This window comes from Oryx dammah, unplaced genomic scaffold (assembly GCF_014754425.2).
Source record: "Oryx dammah isolate SB20612 unplaced genomic scaffold, SCBI_Odam_1.1 HiC_scaffold_9, whole genome shotgun sequence".
NCBI classification, from domain to species: Eukaryota; Metazoa; Chordata; class Mammalia; order Artiodactyla; family Bovidae; genus Oryx; species Oryx dammah.
In genome coordinates, this window is record NW_024070193.1 from 58,771,811 (window position 1) to 58,785,466 (window position 13,656).

The 13,656-nt window shown below is 38.2% G+C and overlaps 1 protein-coding gene across 1 annotated transcript in view; it reads left to right on the forward strand.

Annotated features, from left to right (window-relative positions):
• NEK10 (NIMA related kinase 10) overlaps positions 1–13,656 on the forward strand; it is a 270,851-nt gene that overhangs the window by 216,351 nt on the left and 40,844 nt on the right. Inside the window, 1 exon segment of the mRNA XM_040246355.1 lies at positions 3,167–3,312. Within this exon segment, the coding sequence (XP_040102289.1) occupies positions 3,167–3,312 (146 nt within the window).

The window sequence follows — 13,656 nt, forward strand, 5'->3', positions numbered from 1 at the left end:
ATATACTTATAACATATAAAATACAGTAAAAGGATTAGTATTCAGACAATGTAAAGATGATATACAAATCAAAAAGAAAAAAGAAACTTGGGAAACAAACAGAAAATTCACTGAAGAAGTGCAGCACCTCATCAGCATTTAGATAAACAAAATAAAACAAAATCACAATGGTAAAACTGAAAAGTTTGACTATAGTGTTCAGGGATAGAAAAGTGGATTCTCTTCTGGTTAGAGTGCAAATTGATTCAGCTCCTTTAACATGTATTTGTTAAAATTGCAAATATGTGTATCAAAGGACCCAGCTACTTAATTTCTCATTATTTACACTAAAAGACCTTTGCACAGTGAGGCACACACACACACATATTCACTGCAGCATCATTTACTATCATGATAAGTTGAAAGAAAACTAAGGCCCTATCAAGACAGAAGTGTATGCATGCATACAGCACATGCAGCGGAACATGTAGTGCTGTTCAATGGTGGTCATTAAAAATGAGCTATAATGTGTATTGATAAGAAATAATCTCTAAAACAGACAGAATAAAAATTGTAAACCAGACTTATAATGTGTCACCATTTATTTAAAAAGAGGGAAAGAAAGCATGAGGTAGCACTATAGATTTTCTACAATAGTAGCTTTCAAAGTGTTTTTTTGGAAATGATCCTCAGTAAGGCACACATTTCATATCTAGACTGAGTGAACCCTTACTACATGCAGTGCTCTGAAATTTTTTTATCCTGTTTTATTCTATGCCATTCCTTTCCACTTTTCAAAAGCTGGTCCTGGCTCATTAAACTGATTCAGGACTCAACCATAGTTTGAAAAATATTGCTCTGAAGGTACACACTGAAATATGTAAATAGACAGAAAAGTAACTGAAAGGCAACAAGCCAAGCTGGTATCAGAGGTTGCCTCTGGGGAGAAGGCTGATGGATGGTGGTTCCAGGTGTTCTAGAGTCTCTTCTGTGATACTTAGGTTGTTGTACATTTGTCTGCTTATTTTATAATAGGCATCTGTAAATATACATTTTAAAATGTACTTTTTAGAGAGTAAGAAATCAAAGCTATTTTCAAAACTCAAGGAATTACTGGGATTGAGAGAGTAGTGGCCAAGGGTCTTAAAGAAAAATTGTTATCATTACCATCTTTCTAAATTTCATATATGTGCATTAGTATACTACATTGGTGTTTTTATTTCTGGCTTACTTGAGGGATGGTATGGGGAGGGAGGAGGGAGGGGGGTTCAGGATGGGGAACACGTGTATACTGTGGCGGATTCATGTATGGCAAAACCAATACAAAATTGTGAAGTAATTAACCTCCAATTAAAATAAATAAATCTATATTTAAAAAAAGAAGAATTGTTTCACTGCTTATTGAGTAGTACAGAAGGCAGGCATTCTAGCTAACTATTTCTGTTTTATATCTATGGCCACAGATATAAAACATCAACTAAACTACATAAGTTTTAGATATCAGTCTAGGCAAATAATTACAGGGGTGGTGTGGGGAGAGAGATGAGAGAGAGGTTCAAAAGGGAGGGGATATATGTATACCTATGGCTGATTCATGTTGAGGTTTGACATAGAACAGCAAAATTCTGTAAAGCAATTATCCTTCAATAAAAAATAAATTAATTAAAAAATAAAACTATAAAAAATCAAAAAATAAATTTATTTAAAAAGAATAATTATTTCTGCAAAGAAACATTACTGTACAAAATATAATGTATGTATACTTGGCCATCTCTGCAGACTAAAGCAGATATGTCCAGTTCTGTTTTCTATTTCAGAACTACCTTCATTCTTTCTGGTTTATCTTCACATTTTTACACTAAGGGTAATTTATTAAGCCTCATTTGAAAGGTCAAGTAACTCATGTTTACAAGAAGTTAGACAGAGTTCCTAGAGGAGGTAGATCCTTTAAATTTCAAACATTTAAATGGTATTAAATGTAGATGAATTAGAACTAGATGATTTCTTGTGTGAATTTCTCAACACAGTAAAAGCACCCATAAGAAAAAGAATATTTTCTTTTTTTGTAGTTTGTTTCCTAAATATACATTTTCATATGCTAATTATAAGACAGATTGAATCTTTTAATGGCCACATTAAATTTCCTCTATAAATGTTTTGAAAATAAATTTTTAGGGTAAAATATGTAAGCCTTCTCAGAAAGCACTTAGAATCATTTTTCAAAATCTTAGCTGTTGCTAAAGCAATGATTGTGTTCACATTTAATTTCATCTACGCAAGGTTTCATTGAGGTAAAAAAAAGGTCTTTGGAAATTTTCTTTAAAAATGAGAATTTGGGAAGAAAAGCATTATTTTAGAAAGCATGCTACAGGTTGTAGCAAGGAAGGGAAAGAACAGGAAGATGGGAGAGAGGATAGTATACATCCACCTATCTGGTCTTTCTTCTGTTGTGGATCTGAGGTTGAGAGGAGGCAGAGGGGACCTTGTGACTAATATGGAGGTTAAGGCCTTTCCTTTAAATAGCTTTGCATTCCTTGAAGTTAAGAGTGGGACTAGTGCCTATGACATGTGAATCTGGGAGAGTGGCTTAGATGCAATTTGGCACCAAGCTAGCCTAGGACTGTGAAAGTGATGTGGCTCTATGATGAGAACCGAGAATAAATTATAAATGTGTCTTATTGAGACCTGAAGGTAGGTGAAAGTTATAATTTGTAACAACTTTCAAACCCTTGATTATATTACAAATTATAATTTATTAGTTTTTTGTTTGCTCTGTAAGATTGCCTATTCAATATTTGCATTTTGGTAGTTTTAATAAAAGTAGTTTTATTTGCTATAATGAATTTAAAAATTTAAAGTGTGATAGTCTCTTAACTGCACATTATCTGAAGCCTACCTTTTCAGTGGACCCAGTATACAAGTCACCACTGACTGCTAGTGGCAGCCTGGTATAATTGCAAGCAAATTTTCCAAGTGATAAATAGTCTTCCAGATGTTATCAATAACATCATCATGTTACTTAGGGGTCTGAGAAGTAGAAGGAAGGAATTATGCATCCAATGTCATAAAATATTGAAGTGTTACAAACTCTCTACATACTGTTTCATTGGTAGGATGAGGGCTTTTGCTTTGTTATTTTTTTTCCCCTGAATTTTACCCCATTTTTCCATTAATACGCTGTTTGAAGGGGAAAACCAGGGTCTTCACTAACTGCAGATTTTTTTATCCACAGCATCTGCAGGAATTGCTGTGTCACAGAGGAAAGTACGTCAGATCAGTGATCCTATTCAGCAGATCCTAATCCAGCTGCACAAACTCATCTACATCACTCAGGTCAGTGTGCCAGCTTTTTATTTCCTTTTCATCTTAAGTACAAGTTTGGTGTTAATATTGACAAAGAATTCCTTTGAGACACCCTTAGAATCCACTCCTGCGCATGTTCTCTGGGTTGCTACTAATACGGAATAACAAAATCTTGCCTTTTTTTTTTTTTTTTTAAATGTATAAGCTATTTCCTCTTTGGTAATGATGTGTACCAGTTCCCCTGGATCATATTGAGATATGACCCTTGTTTTTGACTTAAAGCTCACTATTGTGGGCCTTAAGAGGAATGAGTATCTCTTTTAAAGATATTAGCCCTCATTTGTCCTCGGTGAGGTTAGTATTGAGTTTTGAAGCAAAAGAAGGCTTGTCTTCTCAGATTCAGGGTTTAGAGCTACTTCCACTGGCAATGATAGCTCAGAGTGACTTGAGTTTCAAGATAGTCAGTTTTAACTGGGTCAAACAACATGTCCCTACTTGGAGTTTTAGTATTCTAATCTTTTTTTTTTTTAACTTTTGCCTGAGAAATTTGGTGAAATGAGCTTTCAGCTGACACTGTAACTCAGCAATCTACTCAATTAGATCCCTGTTTGATTATTAGCTATACCAGTGCTGTGGTAGCAAGAAGTACATTCTACGAGGGCTGTCATGGAATCTTCCTGGCTCTTAGACTGTTATTTGAGCTGACAGTTAAAGGACCCAAGCCTGTCATTGTCTCTGTAAGTGCTCCAGTACATCGGAAGGATCCACCTACCCCACCATCCTTGTGATCTTCATACTGCCTGACGATCAAGTGTAGCAGTCACTCAAGCTTCCAGGGTGCTCCCTTCAGTCGGCTCTTCATCCAGATGGCAGTGATGAACTGCAGCAGCACTGCATGCCATGGATCACTAGCACCTTGGGTCCTTTTGGCAAACAACCCAGCAGTGGGCTTAGTTTCAAGGGTACAGTCAAACCAGTTTTCAAATACCATCCACGTGGCTCCTCCTGGACAATCCTGGAACCAAATCTGTTTCATTAAGAGTCTAGTCAGGGAAGAGAAACCACAATGATTTCAACAGGGACGGTTTCACTTAAATACTTATATAAGAATTACTCATAATAACAGGGTATCATCTACTGAGGCAGAGAAGATAATGGCAACCCACTCCAGTATTCTTGCTTGGGAAATCCCATGGACAGAGGAGCCTGGTGGGCTACAGTCCATGGGGTCTTGAGGAGTCAGATATGACTGCCGTGACTTAGCAGCAGCATCTACTGAGGAGGGGAAGAGAAATTTAAAGACTATAAGGGCAGATAGGGAAGTCACTATTTATAGGGCTAAGGAAGAGCACCCAAGAAAGGAACAAAATGAAAGAGGACACCCTATCCTGGGCTGAGGTTCAGACCTCACTGGAAAAATCTGAGAGAAGTTCTGAGGTTCTGTGCTTTGGACCTGGTGGAAAGCAGCATGTAAGGACAACGTGCTAGGAACTGCCCTCCGTGGGACCAGGTGAGGTACCAGAGGTAGGTTCTGCTCCATGGAACTCTTCAGAAAGCTGGTTGCAGGGCTGGTGCCACCAAATCTGGTTGAGGGTTAGCACCACTTGACGTTCCCTTCCCCGCTGACCATTCAGTGCTGCCGAACTAAGGTAAGGCAGGAGCATCACTGGAACCAGAAAGACAGGCTTCATCCTCCACTAGTGCCCTCTGCTGATAGATCTGAACATCCAGCCAGCTGACAAGGGACATATGTGTCAGTATCACAAACAGGGCAATGAAGGTGGATTTGGAACTGAGAGTAAACAAACTGACTGCTGTCAAAGTTAGCCTGGGGGCTGGATAAGGGACTCCCTTATTTGGAACCCGCCAATCTCCAGCTTCTCACTGTTCCTCCTTTGACTTCTGCCCATCCTGGAGAGTAGCCTGGCTCTTATCTATCATGTTTGAATTGTCTTTTATGGTTTTTTTTGTTTGTTCATTTTTAAACTAAATCTGGTATTCTTTCCAGTTACCCTGAGGGCCAGCCTTTTGAGACTGAAGAGTCTACCTTTTTCTCCATTTTCTGCTGTCAACCTTTCCCTTATGCAACCCCCCAAAACTGTCTACCTGATTGAATGAAAGTAGGTGAAAGGGCACAAGGACATATGATGGGGAAAGAAAATTGGTTAATAAGTCAAAATATAGTCTGACATATCTCTATTGAGTAAAGGTATTATATTCAAAAACACATTTCCATTTAAATAATGATATAAATATGTGGGGAAGCATTTTTAACTGTAGTGTTATGGAAATAACTTCAAATAGCTTCTTGGTTACCTTAACAATTCACTACCCAATTAAGATAAAATATCCTTTGAAATTTAATTTCCATATGCTTGTCTTGATCATTTTTATATATTAATAATAAAAAACTTTTTGTTTTTTATTATTAATATATAAAAATGGTCAAGACAGGACAACTTGGAAGAAATGGACAAATTCTTAGAAAAGTACAAGTTTCCAAAACTGAACCGGGAAGAAATAGATAATCTTAACAGACCCATCACATGCACTGAAATTGAAACTGTAATCAGAAATCTTCCAGCAACAAAAGCCCAGGTCCAGATGGCTTCACAGCTGAATTCTACCAAAAATTTAGAGAAGAGCTAAAATCTATCCTACTCAAACTCTTCCAGAAAAGTGCAGAGGAAGGTAAACTTTCAAACTCACTCTATGAGGCCATCATTACCCTAATACCAAAACCTGACAAAGATGCCACAAAAAAAAGGAAACTACAGGCCAATATCAGTGATGAACATAGATGTAAAAATCCTTAACAAAATTCTAGCAATCAGAATCCAACAATACATTAAAAACATCATACATAGTATAGTGACCAAGTGGGCTTTATCTCAGGGATGCAAGGATTCTTCAATATCTGCAAATCAATCAGTGTAATACACCAGATTAACAAATGGAAAAATAAAAGCCATATGATTATCTCAATAGATGCAGAGAAAGTCTTTGACAAAATTCAACATCCACTTATGATAAAAACCCTCCAGAAAGCAGGAATAGAAGGAATGTACCACGACATAATAAAAGCTATATATGACAAACCCACAGCAAACATTATCCTCAATGGTGAAAAATTGAAAGCATTTCCCCTAAAGTCAGGAACAAGACAAGGGTGCCCACGTTCACCACTACTATTCAACATAGTTCTGAAAGTTTTGGCCATAGCAATCAGAGCAGAAAAAGAAGGAAAAGGAATCCAAATTGGAAAAGAAGAAGTAAAACTCTCACTGTTTGGAGATGACATGATTCTCTATGAAGAAAACCCTAAAGACTCCACCAGAAAATTACTAGAGCTAATCAATGAATATAGTAAAGTTGCAGGATATAAAATCAACACACAGAAATCCCTTGCATTCCTATACACTAATAATAAGAAAATAGAGAAATTAAGGAAGCAATTCCATTCACCATTGCAACTAAAAGAATAAAATACTTAGGAATATATCTACCTAAAGAAACAAAAGACGTATGTGTGTGTGTATATATAAATATATACATACATATAAAACTATAAAACACTTGTGAAAGAAATCAAAGAGAACACTAATAGATGGAGAAGTGTACCATGTTCATGGATCAGAAGAATCAATATAGTGAAAATGAGTATACTACTGAAAGCAATCTATAGATTCAGTGCAATCCCTATCAACCTATCAACGGTATTTTTCACTGAGCTAGAACCAATAACTTCACAATTTGTATGGAAATACAGAAAACCTCGAATAGCCAAAGCAATCTTGAGAAAGAAGAATGGAACTGGAGGAATCAACCTGCCTGACTTTGGGCTCTACTACAAAGCCACAGTCATCAAGACTGGCACAAAGACAGAAATATAGATCAGTGGAACAAAATAGAAAGCCCAGAGATAAACCCACGCACCTATGGACACTTTATCTTCGACAAAGGAGGCAAGAATATACAATGGAAAAAGACAATCTCTTTAACAAGTGGTGCTGGGAAAACTGGTCAACCACTTGTAAAAGAATGAAACTAGAACACTTTCTAACACCATACACAAAAATAAACTCAAAGTGGATTAAAGATCTAAATGTAAGACCAGAAACTATAAAACTCCTAGAGGAGAACATAGGCAAAACACTCTCCGACATAAATCACAGCAGGATCCTCTATGACCCACCTCCCAGAATATTGGAAATAAAAGCAAAAATAAACAAATGGGACCTAATCAAACTTAAAAGCTCCTGCACAGCAAAGGAAACTATAAGCAAGGTGAAAAGACAGCCTTCAGAATGAGAGAAAATAATAGCAAATGAAGCAACTGACAAAGAATTAATCTCAAAAGTATGCAAGCAACTTATGCAGCTCAGTTTATTCCAGAAAAATAAACGACCCGATCAAAAACTGGGCCAAAGACCTAAACAGACATTTCTCCAAAGAAGACATATGGATGGCTAACAAACACATGAAAAGATGCTTAACATCACTCATTATCAGAGAAATGCAAATCAAAACCACAGTGAGGTACCATTTCACGCCAGTCAGAATGGCTGTGATCCAAAAGTCTACAAGCAATAAATGCTGGAGAAGGTGTGGAGAAAAGGGAACCCTCTTACACTGTTGGTGGGAATGCAAACTAGTATAGCCACTATGGAGAACAGTGTGGAGATTCCTTAAAAAACTGGAAATAGAACTGCTATATGACCCAGCAACCCCACTGCTGGGCATACACACCAAGGAAACCAGAATTGAAAGGGACATGTGTACCCCAATGTTCACTGCAACACTATTTACAATAGCCAGGACATGGAAGCAACCTAGATGTCCATCAGCAGATGAAGGGATAAGAAAGCTGTGGTACATATACACAAATGAGTATTACTCAGCCGTTAAAAAGAATACATTTGAATCAGCTCTAATGAGGTGGATGAAACTGGAGCCTCTTATACAGAGTGAAGAAAGCCAGAAAGAAAAACAGTAATACAGCATACTAATGCATATATATAGAATTTAGAAAGATGATAATGATAACCCTGTATGCGAGACAGCAAAAGAGACACAGATGTCTAGAACAGTCTTTTGGACTCTTGGGAGAGGGCAAGGGTGGTATGATTTGGGATAATGGCACTGAAACATGTATAATATCATGTGAAATGAATCGCCAGTCCAGGTTCGATGCATGATACAGGATGCTCGGGGCTGGTGCACTGGGATGACCCAGAGGGATGATATGGGGAGGCAAGTGGGAGGGGGGTTCAAGATGGGGACTACTTGCACACCCTTGGCAGATTCATGTTGATGTATGGCAAAACCAATAGAATATTGTAAAGTAAAAAAAATAAAATAAATCAAATTTCATGTTTAAATAAATAAATAAATGGATATATATTATTTCTTTCTGGATTCCAAAGTATTTTAAAGCAAGAATGAAACAATTATTAACACCTAATTAATATGCTCTTACACTGCCAGCATAATAAATTATTTCATATTTTTGGCAAAATGGCATTCCTTGCTGCAAATTCAGATATAACCATGGTGATTGTAAAAATGTATTTCCAGAATACTTTAAAGTTTATGACTTTGTACATAGTAAGGAATGATTCCTCTTTGGGAAACTAAATTACAGTGCTCATCAAACTTAATGCCTTTCAAATAAAGGAGATAAATATAAGGCTAAACATTACACTCACATATTCACCAAAGTTTGAAGACCAGGATCAGTTTTTTCCCTCTGGTAATTGCAAAGGAAAACTTCTGAAAGTAAAACTGAATTGACAAAGCAAACAAAAAACCCTTCTTGTTCATGTATTTATGTACTAGGCTCTCAAACTCTCATAGACTTATGCTGTGATAGCACCCTGAATTTCAGAGCCAGGTCCCTTCTGACAATCAAAAAGTGACTTTAAATGGGAAACTGCTTACTTTTGGCTCGTGGTGACCTTTCCTACCCAATTTCCATGGAGACAAATCTGTGGAAACAATCTAAAAGCAGCTATTTTAAGAGATACAATGTTAGAATCCTTATCCTGCCTCCAGTGATTTTTCATCTGTTTTCATCAAAAATCAGATAGTAATCCTAAGACCAGTGAGCTGAGAATGAAATCAGTGGTTCACTTCCATTGCTGAAAACCAAAATTGATCTTTAAGCAATTAAGGAGACTGAAATACATATGTTAGCATGAGTCTTCATGTGTTATTGCTTAGGTAGAAACTTTGCAGCCAATATAAGATTTGGATTTAACTCTATAGTTAAAATTTGATTGTTGTGTTAAATAAATGCTTAAAAAATCAGCATATTGCAACTTAAAAAAAATGAAACATCTGTCTCCTAGAGAGTAGACTGTTAGTTTGGTTGGAGCTCCTTTAGATTGTCATCTTAGCAACAATACTTGTTGCCAGAAGAACACAGAGATGTGGTCAGAAATAGCAATGAGCTGTCCTCGATGAAAAGTGCAGGACTAACTGTCATCAGGGAAATATACTGTTTTTTCCAGCAGTGGTGATGGATGAAGTTAGATCCATCTGTACCCTCTCATCTGGATCTTCTGGTTCCTAGGGGCAAGGATGACAGATTAAATAGAATTTAGGGCAAATCTGTGTTTCTCAAGTGGACTCATGTTTTCAGGGTTTGTAAATTCTTACTGTTTACAAACAGTAAGGCAAATAGATGGGGAAAAAATGGAAACTGTGATAGGCTTTATTTTGGGGTCCAGAATCACTGTGGATGAGACTGCAGTCATGAAATTACAAGATGCTTCCTCCTTGAAAGAAAAGCTATGACAAACCTAGACAGTGTATTAAAAAGCAGAGACATAAGTTTGTCAACAAAAGCTGACATAGTCAAAGCTATGGTTTTTCCAGTAGTCAGGTACAGATGTGAGAGTTGATGCTTTCGAACTGTAGTGCAAGAGAAGACTCTTGAAAGTCCCTTGGACAGCAAGGAGATCAAACCAGTCAATCCAAAAGGAAATGAACCCTGAATATTCATTGGAAGGACTGATGCTGAAGCTGAAACTCCAATAATTTGGCCACCTGATGCAAAGAGCCAACTCATTGGAAAAGACCCAGATGCTGGAAAGACTGAGGGCAAGAAGAGAAGGGGTCAACAGAAGATAAGATGGTTGGATGGTATCATCGACTCAATGGACATGAATTTGAGCAAGCTCTGGGAGATACTGAAAAACAAGGAAGCCCAGATAGTGCTTCAGTCCATGCAGTCACAAAGATTCAGACATGACTGAGCGACTGAACAAGAGAATTTTACATTCTGTGTATTTATTTTGATGATATGTTCAACAGTTTAGCATTTAGTGAAATCTCCTTTTAAACAGTAATATGTCAAATCACTTTTTTTCAATAGAAAAGATACTACTTGAGTCACTATCAAAGCAGATCCTGTGGGCTACTGAAAGGTGGTTGTTGAGCCATGAAAGATAACAGGATTCTTGGCCTCTGGAGGAGAGGAATTCGATCTAGGGCCAGTGATGAGGCTTGATTGCTCAGATATTTTGTGTAATAAAGTTTTCAGTTCAGTTCAGTTCAGTCACTCAGTCGTGTGCAACTCTTTGCGACCCCATGAATTGCAGCAAACCAGGCCTCCCTGTCCATCACCAAATCCCAGAGTTCACTCAGACTCATGTCCATCGAGTCAGTAATGCCATCCAGCCATCTCATCCTTGGTTGTCCCCTTCTCCTCCTGCCCCCAATCCCTCCCAGCATAAGGGTCTTTTCCAATGAGAAAACTCTTTGTATGAGGTGGCCAAAGTACTGGAGTTTCAGCTTTAGCATCATTCCTTCCAAAGAAATCCCAGGGTTGATCTCCTTCAGAACGGACTGGTTGGATCTCCTTGTAGTCCAAGGGACTCTCAAGAGTCTTCTCCGACACCACAGTTCAAAAGCATCAATTCTTTGGCGCTCAGCCTTCTTCACAGTCCAACTCTCACATCCATATATGACCACTGGAAAAACCATAGCCTTGACTAGACGGACCTTAGTCGGCAACGTAATGTCTCTGCTTTTGAATATGCTCTCTAGGTTGGTCATAACTTTTCTTCCAAGGAGTAAGTGTCTTTTAATTTCATGGCTGCAGTCACCATCTGCGGTGATTTTGGAGCCCCCAAAAACAAAGTCTGACACTGTTTCCACTGTTTCCCCATTTATTTCCCATGAAGTGATGGGACCAGATGCCATGATCTTCGTTTTCTGAATGTTGAGCTTTAAGCCAACTTTTTCGCTCTCCTCTTTCACTTTCATCAAGAGGCTTTTTAGTTCCTCTTCACTTTCTGCCATGAGGGTGGTGTCATCTGCATATCTGAGGTTATTGATATTTCTCCCAGCAATCTTGATTCCAGCTTGTGTTTCTTCCAGTCCAGCGTTTCTCATGATGTACTCTGCATAGAAGTGAAATAAGCAGGGTGACAATATACAGCCTTGACATACTCCTTTTCCTATTTGGAACCAGTCTGTTGTTCCATGTCCAGTTCTAACTGTTGCTTCCTGACCTGCATACAGATTTCTCAAGAGGCAGGTCAGGTGGTCTGGTATTCCCATCTCTTGCAGAATTTTCCACAGTTTATTGTGATCCACACAGTCAAAGGCTTTGGCATAGTCAATAAAGCAGAAATAGATGTTTTTCTGGACCTCTCTTGCTTTTTCCATGATCCAGCAGATGTTGGCAATTTGATCTCTGGTTCTTCTGTGTTTTCTAAAACAAGCTTGAACATCTGGAAGTTCACGGTTCACATATTGCTGAAGCCTGGCTTGGAGAATTTTGAGCATTACTTTACTAGCATGTGAGATGAGTGCAATTGTGCAGTAGTTTGAGCATTCTTTGGCATTGCCTTCCTTTGGGATTGGAATGAAAACTGACCTTTTCCAGTCCTGTGGCCACTGCTGAGTTTTCCACATTTGCTGGCATATTGAGTGCAGCACTTTCACAGCATCACCTTCTAGAATTTGAAATAGCTCAACTGGAATTCCATCACCTCCACTAGCTTTGTTCACAGTGATGCTTTCTAAGGCCCACCTGACTTCACATTCCATGATGCTGGCTCTAGATGAGTGATCACAGCATCTTGATTATACGTGTCATGAAGATCTTTTTTGTACAGTTCTGTGTATTCTTGCCACCTCTTCTTAATATCTTCTGCTTCTGTTAGGTCCATACCATTTCTGTCCTTTATCGAGCCCATCTTTGCATGAAATGTTCACTTGGTATCTCTAGTTTTCTTGAAGAGATCTCTAGTCTTTCCCATTCTGTTGTTTTCCTCTATTTCTTTGCATTGATCACTGTGGAAGGCTTTCTTATCTCCTCTTGCTATTCTTTGGAACTCTGCATTCAGATGCTTATATCTTTCCTTTTCTCCTTTGCTTTTCCCCTCTCTTCTTTTCACAGCTATTTGTAAGCCCTCCCCAGACAGCCATTTTGCTTTTTTGCATTTCTTTTCCATGGAGATGGTCTTGATCCCTGTCTCCTGTACTATGTCACGAACCTCATTCCATAGTTCATCAGGCACTCTATCTATCAGATGTAGGCCCTTCAATCTATTTCTCACTTCCACTGTATAATCATAAGGGATTTGATTTAGGTCACACCTGAATGGTCTAGCGGTTTTCCCTACTTTCTTCAATTTAAGTCTGAATTTGGCAATAAAGAGTTCATGATCTGAGCCACAGTCAGCTCCTGGTCTTGTTTTTGTTGACTGTATACAGCTTCTCCATCTTTGGCTGCAAAGAATATAATCAACCTGATTTTGGTGTTGACCATTGGTGATGTCCATGTGTAGAGTCTTCTCTTGTGTTGTTGGAAGAGGGTGTTTGCTATGACCAGTGCATTTTCTTGGCAAAACTCTATTAGTCTTGCCCTGCTTCATTCTACATTCCAAGCCCAAATTTGCCTGTTACTCCAGGTGTCTCTTGACTTCCTACTTTTGCATTCCAGTTCCCTAGAATAAAAAGGACATCTTTTTTGGTTGTTAGTTCTAAAAGGTCTTGTAGGTCTTCATAGAACCATTCAACTTCAGCTTCTTCAGCGTTACTGGTTGGGGTGTAGACTTGGATTACCATGATATTGAATGGTTTGCCTTGGAAACGAATAGAGATCATTCTGTCATTTTTGAGATTGCATCCAAGTACTGCATTTCGGACTCTTTTGTTGGCCATGATGGCTACTCCATTTCTTCCGAGGGATTCCTGCCCGCAGTAGTAGATTTAATGGTCATCTGAGTTAAATTCACCCATTCCAGTCCATTTTAGTTCGCTGATTCCTAGAATGTCAACGTTCACTCTTGCCATCTCTTGTTTGACCACTTCTAATTTGCCTTGATTCATGGACCTGACGTTCCAGGTTCCTATGCA